We start from the raw sequence: 15,990 nt of genomic DNA on the forward strand, positions 1-15,990 counted from the left end.
ACTGATCAGTAATGATGTGAATCTGAGCAGAAACAAAGTGCAGCAGAGACAAAAAATACTAAAATTAATACCTATAAACGCAAAGAGGGTGATGTACAAATAGGCCTTGATTTGTACACGTGTTTTGCTATCCACAAATACAAATTTGTAATTTGTAACTTGAATTTTGGTTTTTACAAATAAGTGTGTATTTGTAAATATATTGTGTATTTGTAAATACACAATTTTCCATTTGTAAAAACAAAAAAGCCATTTGTAAAACTGAAAATGTTGTTTGTGACGTGTGACTCTGCATTTGTGAATCGCCAATCACACACAAACATCTGTTTCCTTAAAGACGTATTTTTGAGACATTATTGACGAGATCCGCATATCCACAAACAGCTCGTAATTCACAAATGGCCCGCCCTCCTCGACAGTAGGTAGCAGTGTTGTTATACGCATTGATGGAGCGATTGTTTGGACTCTGCTTAAGGTGGACTTACACATAACTTTCGATTTTACGGTAAAGCCATGGCCGAAGATGGAGAGCAGCCACCATCCCCCGTAAGTAAAACTATTTTTCCTTGCCCTACATTACATTAGCACCTATACCGTGAAAATAAAATGAAAACAATAACACTCTGTGCGTATTAATGGCATTAATACATTAATATTAATTTATTAGGTATTAATGAGACAAATTTAAGCCCATACTTTTGATTCAATTAAAGTCTGATAAACATTCAAAAAGAAAAGAAGAATTTAAATCAAGTTTAAAGAATCAGAAAATGATCATTCTCTTCTTCTTCTTCTTCTTCTTCTTCTTCTTCTTCTTCTTCTGCTCCTCCTCCTCCTGCAGGTGGCGGTAGAAGGGTAGAAGCCATCTATGGTAGAAGCGTCCAGTGACGTAGAGACCGTAGAAGAAGAGAACCGGAAGTAAACAGCAGCAGCAGCAGGTGAGTCCGGAGACCAAAGTTCTCTTTAACTGGACACCTGGTATCCATGGTAACAGCTGTTCTCATCTGATCTCTCCCGGACCAGGTAAGTGTTCCATCAGCGCAGCTAAACAAACCGAAGGATTCATTAAACAGTTAGAATGAACAACAGCAACAACAACAACAACACATGAGTCCAGGCTGAAGCTCCTTTAACAGCTCAGCCTCAACCAGGATAGACATGAGTATATATACTATATATCCTCTATATCTATAGATATAAAGAGTATATACTATAAGTAAATATAGACCATGATGCCTTTTTTTCAATGCATTTTCATAAGAAAATATGAGCATTTTAGTTTAAAAGCATCTAGACTATGTGGCCTCATGGCTGAAAATCAGCCTCGGATCACATTGGCATGTCTGTTTTTACTGCCTTGAATAACCGACGTTTTATTTTGAAAATCATATGTTATCATAGACATATATACGTGTATATGTCTATCTTTCATTCTGTAATACGGGCGTACTAGAAAGACGAACATAATAAGTATATACGTATAAGCAGCTCAGATTAATCTATCAGGGATCAGCCAGTCAGATGTCTCTATAAGAGATGAACAGCAGCTGAAGGAGCTTTATGAAGAATATCAAGACAATCCTGCTCCATTAACAGAGCCAGAGAGATAAAATGACGACTCATTCTATCCTACTGATTGTGTAGTTGTTAATAAATGAACATGTATAGTTACTGTATCCCGAATCAGACACAGCAGTGATGCCGCACATTCCGATGTTTTCACGGTCATTCTGAATGCGATCGCCACCACCAGTGTAGGTATAATTGGTTTATACACATTTAACAATCTAGGTGTGAAATATCATTGATGTACATGGAGATTTACATGTCTAAGTACAATACGGAAGTAACTCTGGTGAGAGAAAGCAGTAAGAACACTCAGGCGGCGATCTTAAAAGTACATCTGTATTTTTACTGGACTGTATTTTATTGTGAAGGACAGAAGTATGGTCCGTGTGTGTGTTGATAACGGTGATATTTATTTGGCTTATCCAAAAATCCAATTTCCCCTGAAATTACAGACTTTGGTAAACCCGAGACTAACGTAAAGGTTAGAACAAAATAAGGTTCGAAAGATTAGACATTAGACTTTAGTTTCACATCATTTAATTAATTGGAAGCATGAAATGATAATTTATCTTAGAAGTTAATGTGAAATTTTAATCGATTGATCTGAGCCGAACGGTGTCCGATTTGGGATACAGTTACGCTATATATCCTCTATAACTATAGATATAGAGGATATCACCAGCCGTATTATTGGATAGTGGATCAGCCAATCAGATGTCACAATAAGAGTTGAAAAGCAGCTGAAGGATCTTTATGAAGAATATAATGTGAAATGTAAAAAAAAAGAATATAATGTGACCTCACAGAAACAGACAAACTGCTCCATTAACAGCCAGGAGTCATTCAATCCTACTGATTGTGTTATCTGTAATTGTTAACAAATGGACATGTGGATCAATTGATACAATCAGACTGGTTATATTATCAGTAGGCTGATAATAACAGCTGTATGTTCACAGTGATGCTGCAGAACTCACTACAATAAATTCACTGTAAATCAGTAACCCTGCCCTGTATTAATTAATTATTAGTGATTCTGTTACATCTGAACAGACTGAAAAGCAAGCAATAATAAACTGACACATTAAATAATAATCAGCTGCTCTTGCATGTTTTCTTTCTCAGGATGTCAGCTCCATCTACAAGCTTCAACTGCTTATAATATATATAATATAATATAATGAGACTCAAAATCAAAAACTCCATATGGAGACAACAAGCTAAACATTTAAGAAACTAAGTTGGAGATAAAGAAGTTAAATTTAATGTGTTTTTTTTTAAATTATATTATAATAATTAATATATATATATTATAATAATAATTTTTTTTGTCTGAACAGCTCGAACAAAATTACTTAATAAAGGACTAAAAAAAATGCACACTTTTGTAAATAATACATGTTAAGCTTTCATATAAAGGGTTCACTCCAAAACAAAAGTTGCATGAATTAAATAACAGATTGACTGAAATAGGTGTGTAAATTCATGCCTCGCCACATCATTAGAAAAAAGGTACAGAAGACAAACAGAAACGTGGCGGAACTGTCTTTGGGGATTTCGTTTCCGTCCGTCAGAAATAAATTGACACACAGCTAAAGTTAGCTTGTCTGTTATCCTGCCCCGGAGCAGGCTAGTTCAGTATCCGGTACCATGGTTGCTGAGCAGTATCAGTTACCACGGTTACCGAGCAGTATCAGTTACCATGGTTACTGAGTGGGGAGTCACATAAGCCACTTTAATGGAACACATCTTTCACTAAAATTAGTGAAACTTATCATGATATAACAAGGTTCTCCTGAATCCACCTGATGAAACATCCCTTTGGTCACCATGGTAACAGCCCTCTGGTCACCATGGTAACAGCCCTCTGGTCACCATGGTAACACCGGTTCTCACCTGGACCCGGTCTTATTGACATGATGCTGTTCGCTCCTACAGTCTGTTAACTTCCTGTCAGCATCAGGTTAGCATCCTGCGATGCTAATTTGTGTGTGTGTGTGTGTGTGTGTGTGTGTGTGTGTGTGTGTGTGTGTGTGTGTGTGCGTGTGTGTGTGTGTGTGTGTTAGCTGAGATACTATAATAATAATAATAATAATAACAATAATAATGATGAGAATAAAATATATATATTTCTATAATGATAACAATATTATTATTATTATTATTATTATTATTATTAATAATAATAATAATCATCATTCTGACAAATTTGATGAATTTCATGTTTTAATCATCTGAATGAACTCATTTTGTGTTTTCAGTGCTCTGATATCGTGGTGATGTCACGGTGATGTCATGGTGATGTCGGCAGTAAAGCAGCGGTACCGTGACATCAGTCCGGTGACGCTGCAGGTGGTGGGCGGGGCTGTGAGCTCCAGCCTGTACTGCGGCGAAGTGGAGGGGGTGGCCGGCGGGCTGGTCGAGGCCTTCATGGTCGAGTTCTTCCGCTGTAAACTCTGCCAGTTCACCTGCGGCCTCAAGGACGCTATCAGCAGCCACCTGCAGCTCCGCCACCGCCCCCCCTCCCTCACGTACCTGGGGCCGGAGGGGCAAGGGGGCGGGGCCGTGGACAGGGAGGAGGCGGGGCTTCAGCTGAAGCAGAGCGACGAGGACGAGGACTTCCTGCTCTACGACATGCTTGACAACATGAGCCCGCCCACCTGTGACATCAGCAGCGAGGTTGCACACACCTGTGAGGTGACACACCTGGCACACACACAGACACACACACAGACACACACAAACACAGGGCTTAGTGGAAAACATGGCGGCTGAATCAAGACGATATTTTACAGTCTGAAACTCGTCAGATAAACACTCTGATTCTATGTGTGTGTGTGTGTGTGTGTGTGTGTGTGTGTGTGTGTGTGTGTGTGTGTGTGTGTGTGTGTGTGTGTGTGTGTGTGTGTGTAGGTCACCACTCTCTTTGAGTCCTCCATGTTCCCTCTGAAGGGGGGTTCTGTGGACCTGGTCTGTCCCCCCTCCACCTCGGAGCAGATGGCTCAGTCGGCCCACCTGATGACGTTGGGTTTGTGTCGGATCTCAGCAACGGGACCTGCGGCAGCGTCCGCCGGCCCACCACGCCTGATCCCCGCCTCCCCCCGCCCGCCGCGGGAGAGGTCGTCCTCCTCGTGTCCCCTGTGTCCTCTGACACTGCCGTCCCGGCGGCTGCTGGATGTCCATGTGCGGTCCCACCGGGCCGGCGGCGGCTTCGGCTGCGTCTGCTGCAGCTGGACGGCGGGCAGCTGGGAGGAGCTGCAGCCACACTGGAGGAGACACCAGCGGGAGGAGAGGAAGAAGAGGAAGAAGAAGAAGAAAGCCGTCTGTCTGAGGAGCGTCGCCTCGCCAGATCTTCACCACGGCGACGCCTCAGGTCTGAGTGCCACCAGCAGCAGCTCGTCGTCATCAATCAGAGATCATGACCTTTGATTTGTTTCCTCAGACGGATGGAGCCGCCTGACTGGACGAGCAGGAGAGCAGGGGGCGGAGCTTACAGACAGGTCGACAAAGCTTCAATTTTGGAAATAAGAATATGAGAGTTTTAACAGTTTGAAAACAGACATTACCATCAGAGTTTCAGCTATGTTTCGGCCAGTCAGAAACAAGTATTTGTGACCAGCAGGTGTCAGACAGGCGCAGTGCCGAGCATCTCAGAGAAGAAGAAGACAAGCAGGAGGAAGAAAGAAGAAGAGAACAAGAGCGAGGAGGCGGCGGCGTTCTGCTGCTCTCTGTGCCACAGGTAACTACATTACCCACAATCCCTCACTGCACAGCTGAGACAGGTGTGAGACAGGTGTGAGACAGGTGTGTGACATGTAAGAGACAGGTCTGAGACAGGTCTGAGACAGGTGTGAGACAGGTGTGAGACAGGTGTGAGACAGGTGTATGACAGGTGAGACAAGTGACACAGGTGTGTGACAGGTGAGTGACAGGTGAGAGTGTGTTACCTGTTGGTCACTTTTACAGGAAGTTTTCCACCAAGCTGACTCTGAGGCGTCACCTGGGGACACACGGAGGTGAGAAACCGTTCAGCTGTCAGCACTGTGACTACAGCAGCAGACTGAAGGCCTCGCTGAGACAACACCTGAGGACACACACAGGTAACACACACCTTAGGACACACACAGGTAACACACACCTGAGGACACACACTTGAGGACACACAAAGGTAACACACAACTGAGGACACACACAGAAAACACACACCTGAGGACACAAACAAGTTACACACACCTGAGGACACACACAGGAAACACACACCTGAGGACACACACTTGAGGACACACACCGGGAGCACACACCTGAGGACACACACAGGTAAAACACACCTGAGGACACACACGTGAGGACACACACAGGTAACACACACTTGAGGAGACACACTTGAGGAACACACTCCCACACTTGAGGAACACTCACCCGAGTGTGTGTGTGTGTGTGTGTGTGTGCATCTACAGGTGAGAAGCCGTACAGGTGTGCTGAGTGTCCATATGCTTCGATCGACCGAAGCTCTCTGCTCAGACACAGCAGGACACACAGTCAGGACAGACCGTACAGGTGTCCTCACTGTGACTACAGCAGGTAACATGTCTCACACCTGTCTCTCACCTGTCTCCCCTGCCTCTCACCTGTCTCACCTGTCTCTCACCTCTCTCACCTGTCTCTCACCTGTCTTTCACCTGACTCACTCGTCTCACCTCTTACACCTGTCTTTCACCTGTCTCTCACCTATCTCACCTCTCTCACCTTTCTCAACTGTCTCTCACCTGTCTTTCACCTGACTCTCACTCGTCTCACATCTTACACCTGTCTCTCACCTGTCACACCTGTCTCTCACCTGTCTCTCACCTCTCTCACCTGTCTATCACCTGTCTTACCTGTCTCACCTGTCTCTCACCTGTCACATCTGTCTCTAACCTGTCTCACCTGTCTCTCACTTGTCTCACCTGTCTCTTACCTGTCAAACCTGTCTCTCACATGTTACACCTGTCTATCACCTGTCTCACACCTGTCTCTCACCTGTCTTACCTGTCTCTAACCTGTCTCGCCTGTCTCTCACCTGTCTCCCCTCTTTCACCTGTCTCTCACTTGTCTCACCCGTCTCTTACCTGTCAAACCTGTCTCTCACCTGTTGCACCTGTCTCTCAGTCTCTCATCTATCTCACCTCTCTCACCTGTTTCTCACTCGTCTCACCTCTTACACCTGTCTCTCACCTGTCTCTCACCTGTCACACCTGTCTCTCACCTGTCTCTCACCTGTCTCTTACCTGTCAAACCTGTCTCTCACATGTTACACCTGTCTATCACCTGTCTCACACCTGTCTCTCACCTGTCTTACCTGTCTCTAACCTGTCTCTCACCTGTCTCCCCTCTCCCACCTGTCTCTCCTTGTCTCACCTGTCTCTTACCAGTCAAACCTGTCTCTTACCTGTTACACCTGTCTCTCATCTATCTCACCTCTCTCACCTGTTTCTCACTTGTCTCACCTCCCATACCTGTCTCTCACCTGTCTCACCTGTCACACCTGTCTTTCACCTGTCTCACCTTTCTTTCACCTGACTCTCACTTGTCTCACCTCTTACACCTGTCTCTCACCTGTCTCTCACCTGTCACACCTGTCTCTCACCTGCCTCACCTATCTCTCATTCGTCTCACTTCTCACACCTGTCTCTCACCTGTTTCTCACCTGTCTTTCACCTGTCTCTCAACTCCCTCACCTGTCTCTCACCTGTCACACCTGTTTCTCACCTGTCACACCTGTCTCTCACCTGTCTCACCTCTCTCACCTGTCACACCTGTATCTCACCTCCCTCACCTGTCTCACACCTGTCACACCTGTCTCTCACCTGTCTCTCACCTGTCTCACACCTGTCACACCTGTCTCTCACCTGTCTCACCTGTCTCTCACCTGTCTCAGTATCCAGAAGAAGAGTTTGGACCTCCATGCTCGCCGCCATCACACCGGCGAGGCATTTCCATGCCAACAGTGTGAGTACTCAAGTCCAGACCGCCAATTGCTGCGGCGACACGTCCGCAGACACCACGCCCCCTCCCAGCATGCCACGCTCTGATGTCCCAGCCCAGCGGACGATATGATTGGACAGTTACTTGCTGCTGATGTCACAGACTTTTATTACTCTGTTTTTATTGGCTGAGCTTTGAATCAAAATAAAAAATATACTGAACTCAGTGTTTCCTTTTTATTTTATTCTATATGACATCCCATCATTATCAGGGGGAACTGTAGCTTAGCACAGGTGAGCTTGTGTTTTATTTGCTCTACAGGTGAGTCTGGAAGTACAGAATCACTCACCACTGATTGAAACATCCACTCCATTCCTCCTCCTCCTCTCCTCTTTCCCCTCTTCTCCTCCTCTCCTCCCCTCCTTTCCTCTCATCCCCCCTCCTCTCCTCTCCTCTCCTCTCCTCTCCTCCTTCTCCTCTCCTCTCCTCTCTTCCCCTCCCCCCTTTAATCTGTCAGATTAGTGTGTTCAGTGTGTTAGCAGTTAGCAGATTAGCTCTGTTTTGTTAATCCATTAGTCAACATGTCTGACAGAAGGAGCGTCGTCTTGCTCTCAGGTACGTCAACAAACTCCTCGTTTCACCTCCTTCTGAAGGCTTGGGTCAGAGGGCTGACAAGACGGGGCAAAACATTTAGGGTTTTTATAGACATCTGGAAAAATCTAGCAGCTCATTTCAACAGAAATTTTCTGAATCTGAAACACGACACGTGTTGCTGCAGGATTAACTTTGATCTGATGGGACAAAGAGACCATTTCCTGTTCCTCAGCAAGTTTTACTCTGGACCTTTCTGGCTTTTAAAAATCCTTCCATCAGTTTGGCTTCAGTAACCTTCTGAACAATTTTTTTTACCTTTATTTTTCTCACTGTGGCCTCGTGTTTCACTGCAATATATAAATCTAAAAGTCCAGCTCTATGGAATCAGCACAAACGTCTTTGTGTAGACATTGGAGTGTTTTTGTCCTCGCCCTCAGCTCTGTGTAAACATCCTGTCTGTCCTCTCCCCTCTGCTCTGTGTAAACAGCCTCATCTGTCCTCTCCCCTCAGCTCTGTGTATACAGCCTCTCCTGTCCTCTCCACTCAGCTCTGTGTATACAGCCTCTCCTGTCCTCTCCCCTCAGCTCTGTGTAAACAGCATCTCCTGTCCTCTCCCCTTAGCTCTGTGTAAACAGCCTGTCCCATCCTCTCCCCTCAGCTCTGTGTAAACAGCCTCTTCTGTCCTCTCCCCTCAGCTCTGTGTATACAGCCTCTCCTGTCCACTCCCCTTGGCTCTGTGTAAACAGCCTGTCCTGTCCTCTCACCTCTGCTCTGTTAAAACAGCCTGTCCTGTGTTTTCAGCGCTGCTGGTTCTGTCGGTGTCAGCTTTTGTCGAGGAGCTCGATGACACGTGAGTCCAAACTGCTGTTTTTAAAGTGTTGCTTTCTTAATTTATTTTAATAAACTGTAACTGTGAAGTGCAGCTTATCCTCTGTGTTTCTTTGGTTTTGTACCTGAGAACACAAGCATCAGAAACAGTTAGCTTAGCTAATAGCTTAACTGTTGCTTAGCATGAAACAAGGTCATAATAATTTCACCATAAAACTAATGATAATGAATTATTCTGTTTTTATTTCTGTTAATGAAGTTATTATTCACGGAAATAAAGAAAAACAGCAATTTAACAGCTGACAATGAACTTTAGTGTATAATAATAATAAAAAAATAATAATAATGATAATGATAATTAAAATAATAATAATAATAATAATAATAATAATAATGAAAATAATAATGAAAATAATAATAATAATGATAAAATGTATAATAATTACGACCAGGTCACAAGTTATGAAAAGGGGCGGGGCAAGTTAAGGGGGCAGGGCAAAGTCCGTCAAAAGGTTCATTAGTCATGAAAGGGGCGTGGTTAAAGCATAAGGGGCAAGACTTTATGAAGTATTTCATCAACTTGTTCAGAATCTCATCCAGCCGGACAAACTTTGGCCATGTTGGATGCCAGTTATGACAACTTCCTGTTTTTCTGGCAAAATGCCACATTGTGTGACGAAAACTCTCCATTCCATCCAAGATGTTGGTTTTTGGGTTCTTCAGACTTTTTTCTTCTGTGATACATAAAAGTACTGAATTTCATGTGAAGTAATTTAGCCACGCCCATTCGTGCAACCACCAGAGTACATTGTTTCATCGGAGATTAATTATTATTATCGGAGATTTATTACCTTCAAAAACTATAATAATAATGATAATTGGAACAAGATCCTGATAATGTATAAATGAAACACAAAACTGAATGAAAGTTGTTTTGTTTTTCAGTTTCATGGAGATGAAAGAAGCTGACGACATCTGGCTCATCAAGGTACTGAAATTATTTACTGTTACAGTTATTACATTATTAGTTATTACATCATTACAATTATTACATTTATTAGTCACTAAATTATTAGTTATTGCATTATTAGTTATTACATTACATTACTACAGTTATTGCATTATTACAGTCATTATATTATTACAGTTATTACATTATTACAGTGATTACATTATTACATTATCACATTTATTAGTAATTACATTATTACAGTTATTACAGTATTACTACATTATTACAGTTATTACAGTGTGTATCTTGTGTGTGTGTGTGTGTGTGTGTGTGTGTGTGTGTGTGTGTGTGTGTGTGTGTATCTGTGCGTGTGTGTGTTTGTGTGTAGTTCTACGCCCCCTGGTGTGCGTTCTGCAGACAGCTGGATCCGGTGTGGCATCAGATCGGATCAGAACTTCGGAGTCTTGGCTCTCCGGTCCGAGTGGGAAAGGCAGACGCCACCTCCAACCCAGGTCAGTACAGACTCATCATGCTGAAGTCCTCCTGAGGGACTCGAACCTGGTCACAGGTCAGAGGTCACAGGTTCTGTTTGTGTCTGCAGGTTTGGCCAAAGAGTTTCAGGTCAGGGTTTATCCAGCCATCCACATGTGAGTCTACACATCTTTCATTAATTAAAAGCTTCCGACCATAAAGCAACAAACTAAAACAAGAATAAAATTTTCTGTTTTGTTTTTTCAGGCTGAAGAAAGATGTGAAATATAGTTATTCAGGACCGAGAACCAGAGATGCCATCATGGACTTCGCTCATCGAGTCGGAGGGCGAGTCTTCAGACATTATTATCATTATTATTATCTTATATTATTATCATTATCATTATTATTATGATTATCTCATATTATTATTATTATTATTATTATTATCTCATATTATTATTATTATTATTCAAAGACCCTTATGAAGCGGATCAAAAAAAATCAGCGTACCTCGCCCGGCAAGGGTAAACCAGGCCCCCTCCCGGAGCCAGACCCAGGAGGGGAGCACACAATTATTGATGTGGCTGGTAGGAGATGTAGCCTGAAGGCCGTCGTTGCCTGTCAAGGCGGCAACCCAAGAACCCTGCTTGAAGGGAGGCCTTCAAGCTGAAGAAGGAAAAGCCAAAAGAGCTGCAGCTGCGGCAGTGGCTGAAGCAAAAACTCGGGTATGGGAGGAATTTGGGCAGGCTATGGAGGAGGACTTTTGGTCGGCCTCAAAGAGGTTCTGGAAAACTGTCGGGCGACTCAGGAAGGGGAAGCAAGGCTTGGCCTAAGTTGTGTTCAGAGGGGGAGGAGACCTGCTGACCCGACCTGGGGATGTCGTCAGTCAGTGGAAAGAGCACTTTGAGGAACTTCTTAATCCAGCCAACAAGTCCTCTGTGGGGGAAGCAGAGTCTGAAGACTCAGGGGAAGACTCATCAGTGTCCCTGGCAGAAGTTGCTGAGGTAGTTAAGAAGCTGCCCGGCGGCAAGGCGCCAGGGTTGGATGAGATTCGCCCTGAGGTGCTGACGGCTGGACACTGTTGGGCTCTCATGGATAACACGCCTCTTCAGTGTCGCGTGGAGGTCTGGGACAGTACCAGTGGAGTGGCAGACCGGGGTGGTGGTCCCCATTTTCAAAAAGGGGGAACAATGCAGCTTCCGTCCTGGCCAAGGAACAGTGGACCAGCTCTTTACCCTCGCAAGACTTCTGGAGAGGTCATGGGTGGTCCAGTCTACATGTGTTTTGTAGACTTGGAGAAGGCTTACGACCATGTCCCCGGGCTCATTGCTATGAGCTATCCAGTCCCTATATGATCAAAGTGAGAGCTGTGTCCTCATACTCGGCACAACGTCAATCACAATCCCGGTGGGTGTTGGCCTCCGCCAGGGTTGCCCCTTGTCTCCGATTCTATTCATGGTCTTCATGGATAAGATCTCAAGGTACAGCCGGGGGGAGGAATGGATCCGGTTTGGTAATTGGGATGAAAGTCAGCGCCTCCAAGTTCGCCTCAAACGAGTTCAAGTGTCTTGGAGTCTTGTTCACGAGTGAGGGTAGGATGGAGCGTGAGATGGACAGGCGGTTTGGTGCAGCATCAGCAGTGATGCAGGCGTTGTACTGGACTGTTGTGGTGAAGAAGGAGCTGAGCCGGAATGCAAAGCTCTTGATTTACCGGTCCATCTATGTTCCAACCCTCACTTATGGCCACGAGATTTGGGTAGTGACTGAAAGAACAAGATTGCGGATTACAAGCAGCTGAAATGAGTGTTCTCCGTAGGGTGGCTGGGTTAGCCTTAGAGATAGGATAAGGAGCTTAGACATCCGGAGGGAGCTTGGAGTACGCCGCTGCTCCTTCGCATCGAAGGGAGCCAGTTGAGGTGGTTTGGGCATCTGGTAAGGATGTGTCCAGAGCGCCTCCCGTTAGAGGTGTTCCAGGCATGTCCAACTGGTAGGAGGCCCCGGGGAAGACCCAGAAAATGGTGGAGGGATTATATCTCTCGCCTGGCCTGGGAACGTCTCGGGGTCCCCCAGGAGGAGCTGGACGATGTGGCTGGGGAGAGGGATACCTGGAATGCCCTACTTAGCCTGCTGCCCCTGCAACCCGGCCCCGAATAAATGAATGAAAATTGATGGATGGATTATTATTATTATTATCATTCAGTATTATTTATTATCTCATATTTTCGGATTAGATGATCAAATGTTATTAGCTTCTTACCTAATGTGCTGTTAGTGACATCACAGCTGTCAGTGTGACATAACGTGTCTGTCGTTCAGGCCGCTGGTTCGATCTCTGAGCAGCCTGCAGCTGTTCCAGCACGCCATGAACCACCATGATGTTATGTTTGTTTATGTTGGAGCCACATCACAGCTGAAGGTACACACACACGCAGACACACAGACAGACTGACACACAGACACAAAGACAGACAGACAGACAGACACACACACACACACAATAACCTGTTGTGTGTCTGCAGGGTAACTTCTCTTCAGCAGCTCAGGATCTGATCGTCCACACGTACTTCTTCTCTTCAACCAGAGATGCCCTGCCCAAGGTCTGAGGACAGGAGGGGACAGGAGGAGACAGTAGGAGACAGGAGGTTACAGGAGAACAGGAGGAGACAGGGGGAGACAGGAGGAGACAGGAGGACAGGAAGGGGACAGGAGGAGGCAGGAGGACAGGAGGGGACAGGAGGACAGGGGGAGACAGGGGGAGACAGGAGGAGACGGGAAGGGACAGGAGGAGACAGGTGGAGACGGGAGGAGACAGGAGGAGACAGGTGGAGACGGGAGGAGACAGGAGGAGACAGGAGGAGAAAGAAGGAGACAGGAGGGACAGGTAGATGTCCCCTGTCTGTATGGGACCTGAATTTGTGATGTGCCTTTGTCCCCAGGCGGTGTCTCTACCGTCCCTGCCAGCGGTGCTAGTCTTTAAAGATGGAACCTACTTCAGTTACGAAGGTGAAACAAGAAGCTGTCCCCTGTCCTTTGACCTCTGACCCATGTCCTCTGTCTCTGTCCTTCGACCTCTGTCCTCTTTTTCCTTCCTCTGTCCCCTGTCCTCTGGTGAAGTGGACTTTGTGTTGATGGGTTGTGATGTTTCAGAGGAACAAGACGGCGATCTGAAGTTGTGGATCAACAGAGAACGTTTCCCGAGCTACCAGAGGATCGACAGCTACACTCTGTACGCCATGGGAGACTCAGGTAACTAACGCTGTCACCATAGGAGACTCAGGTAACTAACACTATCACCATGAGACTCAGGTAACTAACGCTGTCGCCATTGGGAGACTCAGGTAACTAATGCTGTTACCATGGGAGACTCAGGCGAGTCCTAGGCTAACGTGTTATTAGGAACGCAGTCATGTGACCACATCGACTCTGCTGATTGGCTCATGTGATGTGAATCCACCACTGTCTCCAGGTAAACTGGTGCTGTTGGCGCTGGTGGAGGAGAACAGTCTGAGTGAGGAGGGTCTCAGGTAAGACCTTACCCAACAGGTAACACTGTGACATCATCTGTCAGCTGACTTTCATGTGACGTGTTTCCTGTTACCTGTTCAGGTATAAAAGTCTGGTGGAGAAAGTGTCAGAAGAGCACAGAGTGACATACAGCAGGCGAGTCTCCACAGCCTCCATCAGAGCGTCTCACAAAATCTCACAAAGTCTCAAACATTCAGAAAGTCAAATCATACTTTTATTCAGAGAAATTTCTACATATTTTAAACATAAATATTAAAGTTTCTCTGTCTGTTTGTCTGTGTCTCTCTGTCTGTCTGTCTCCTTGTCTTTCTGTCTGTCTGACAGGAACTTTTACTTTGGTTTCATGGAGGGGAGCGACTACATTGAGGGACTTGTGATGGGGTTAGTTTGTCTTTAAATTCTTGACATCTCTAGTTCTTGATGTCACTAGTCCTGGATGTCTCTAGTTATTGATGTCTTTAGTCCTGATGTCTCTAGTTATTAATGTCTCTAGTTCTGGATGTCCTTAGTCCTTGATGTCTGTAATTATTGATTTCTCTAGTCCTGGATGTCTCTAGTCCTTGATGTCTCTAGGTCTTGATGTCTCTAGTCCTGGATGTCTCTAGTTCTTGATGTCTCTTGTCCTGGATGTCTCTAGTCCTTGAGGTTTCTTGTCCTGGATGTCTCAAGTTCTTGATGTCTCTTGTCCTGGATGTCTCTAGTCTTGGATTACTCTAGTCCTTGATGTCTCTAGTCCTGGATGTCTCTAGCTCTTGATGTCTCTAGTCCTTGATGTCTCTAGTTATTGATGTCTCTAGTTCTTGATGTCTCTTGTCCTTGATGTCTCTAGTCCTGGATGTCTCTAGTTCTTGATGTCTCTTTTCCTTGATATCTCTAGTCCTGGATGTCTCTAGTCCTTGATGTCTCTAGTTAATGATGTCGCCTTGATGTATCTAGCTGATAACATCTCTCCATGGACACTTGGGGACTTGTGAGCCTGTCTTCTGTGTCTGTCCCAGGTGTCCCTGTAGAGACATGGTGACATGGTAAATAAACGTCTCTGTGTGTTGTCGACAGGGACGTGTCTCTGCCATCATTCATCGTGGTTAATCTGTCCAATGATGGCTACTTCCTGCCGCCGGGCGCCGTGGAGACGGAGCGCCACCTGCTGGACTTCCTGGATGGCGTCCTGGACAGCAGCATCGAGGTGAGTGGGTACAGCAGACACCTGGAGTACATTCAGCTGCTGTGAGCTTGTTTCTGAGCCATGTGTTTAATCACCAGGGTCAGGGAGGAAACAGCGCCGCTCAGCGCCTCCGGCGCCTCGTCTATGACATCAGAGTGACACTGACGGTAAGCTCTGACATCATCAGTACTGTGACCTGTTTCCTGTCTCAGTGACCTCTGACCTCTGTCTTCTGTCCATCCAGCTGCTGTTCAGACAGACGCCACTGCTCGGCAGCTTCCTGCTCTGCTTCCCGATCGCCGTCTTCTCCATCTTCTTCTATCTCTGCTGCAAGAACCACGCCGCTGGCGTAGACGAGGACGAAGACAGTACAAGGGACAAGAAGTCAGACTGAAGAGGACCAGGAGGACATCATACTTCATTGTCCAATGTCTCTGAACCTGTCTCTGACCTGTCTCTGAACCTGTCTCTGACCTGTCCCTGAATCTGTCTCTGAACCTGCCTCTGACCTGTCCCTGAATCTGTCTCTGAACCTGTCTCTGAACTGTCTCTGAACCTGCCTCTGACCTGTCCCTGAATCTGTCTCTGAACCTGCCTCTGACCTGTCTCAGAACTTGTCTCTGGACCTGTCTCTGACCTGTCCCTGCACCTGTCTCTGAACCTGTCCCTGAACTTGTCTCTGGACCTGTCTCTGACCTCTCCCTGAACCTGTCTCTGAACCTGTCCCTGAACCTGTCTCTGACTTATCAAACTATTAAAACAAAATAAAAATAATTTCACCTTTTGGTGTGTTTTATTGATGGCAGCTGAAACACTGAGGTGTAAATAAATGTGAGAAGAATACAGACGGAGGACGAACAGAGCTTTGGGTTTTCTGTCCCTGATGATTCTTGGATTCTCCTTCATGTTGGAAGAATCC

The 15,990-nt window shown here is 45.6% G+C and overlaps 2 protein-coding genes across 4 annotated transcripts; both read left to right on the forward strand.

Annotated features, from left to right (window-relative positions):
* Window positions 1–852: 852 nt before the first annotated feature.
* On the forward strand, window positions 853–7,745 carry si:dkey-154p10.3 (zinc finger protein 64). 3 transcript variants are annotated; one of them, XM_059343835.1, is made up of 8 exons: window positions 853–938; window positions 3,831–4,266; window positions 4,483–4,942; window positions 5,012–5,069; window positions 5,192–5,308; window positions 5,536–5,669; window positions 6,027–6,150; window positions 7,487–7,745. In XM_059343835.1, exons 2-8 carry the CDS (start codon window positions 3,865–3,867, stop codon window positions 7,638–7,640), a joined length of 1,449 nt encoding a protein of 482 aa, XP_059199818.1. In that variant the 5' UTR covers window positions 853–938; window positions 3,831–3,864; the 3' UTR covers window positions 7,641–7,745. The 3 variants fall into 3 exon arrangements, with proteins under 3 accessions (XP_059199818.1, XP_059199817.1, XP_059199819.1); XM_059343834.1 differs by having other exon boundaries at window positions 884–1,023; XM_059343836.1 differs by lacking the exon at window positions 853–938 and adding an exon at window positions 1,045–1,162.
* Window positions 7,746–8,060: 315 nt separating this feature from the next.
* LOC131980549 (protein disulfide-isomerase TMX3-like) lies at window positions 8,061–15,854 on the forward strand. Its single transcript, XM_059344803.1, has 16 exons — window positions 8,061–8,148; window positions 8,929–8,977; window positions 9,901–9,943; window positions 10,296–10,419; window positions 10,509–10,554; window positions 10,646–10,726; window positions 12,698–12,797; window positions 12,901–12,978; window positions 13,318–13,384; window positions 13,529–13,627; window positions 13,848–13,905; window positions 13,988–14,041; window positions 14,231–14,287; window positions 14,963–15,092; window positions 15,170–15,238; window positions 15,316–15,854. The coding sequence occupies exons 1-16, from the start codon at window positions 8,115–8,117 to the stop codon at window positions 15,463–15,465; spliced, it is 1,239 nt and encodes a 412-aa protein (XP_059200786.1). The 5' UTR covers window positions 8,061–8,114; the 3' UTR covers window positions 15,466–15,854.
* Window positions 15,855–15,990: the final 136 nt, after the last annotated feature.

Source organism: Centropristis striata, chromosome 11 (genome assembly GCF_030273125.1).
Source record: "Centropristis striata isolate RG_2023a ecotype Rhode Island chromosome 11, C.striata_1.0, whole genome shotgun sequence".
Taxonomy (NCBI): domain Eukaryota; kingdom Metazoa; phylum Chordata; class Actinopteri; order Perciformes; family Serranidae; genus Centropristis; species Centropristis striata.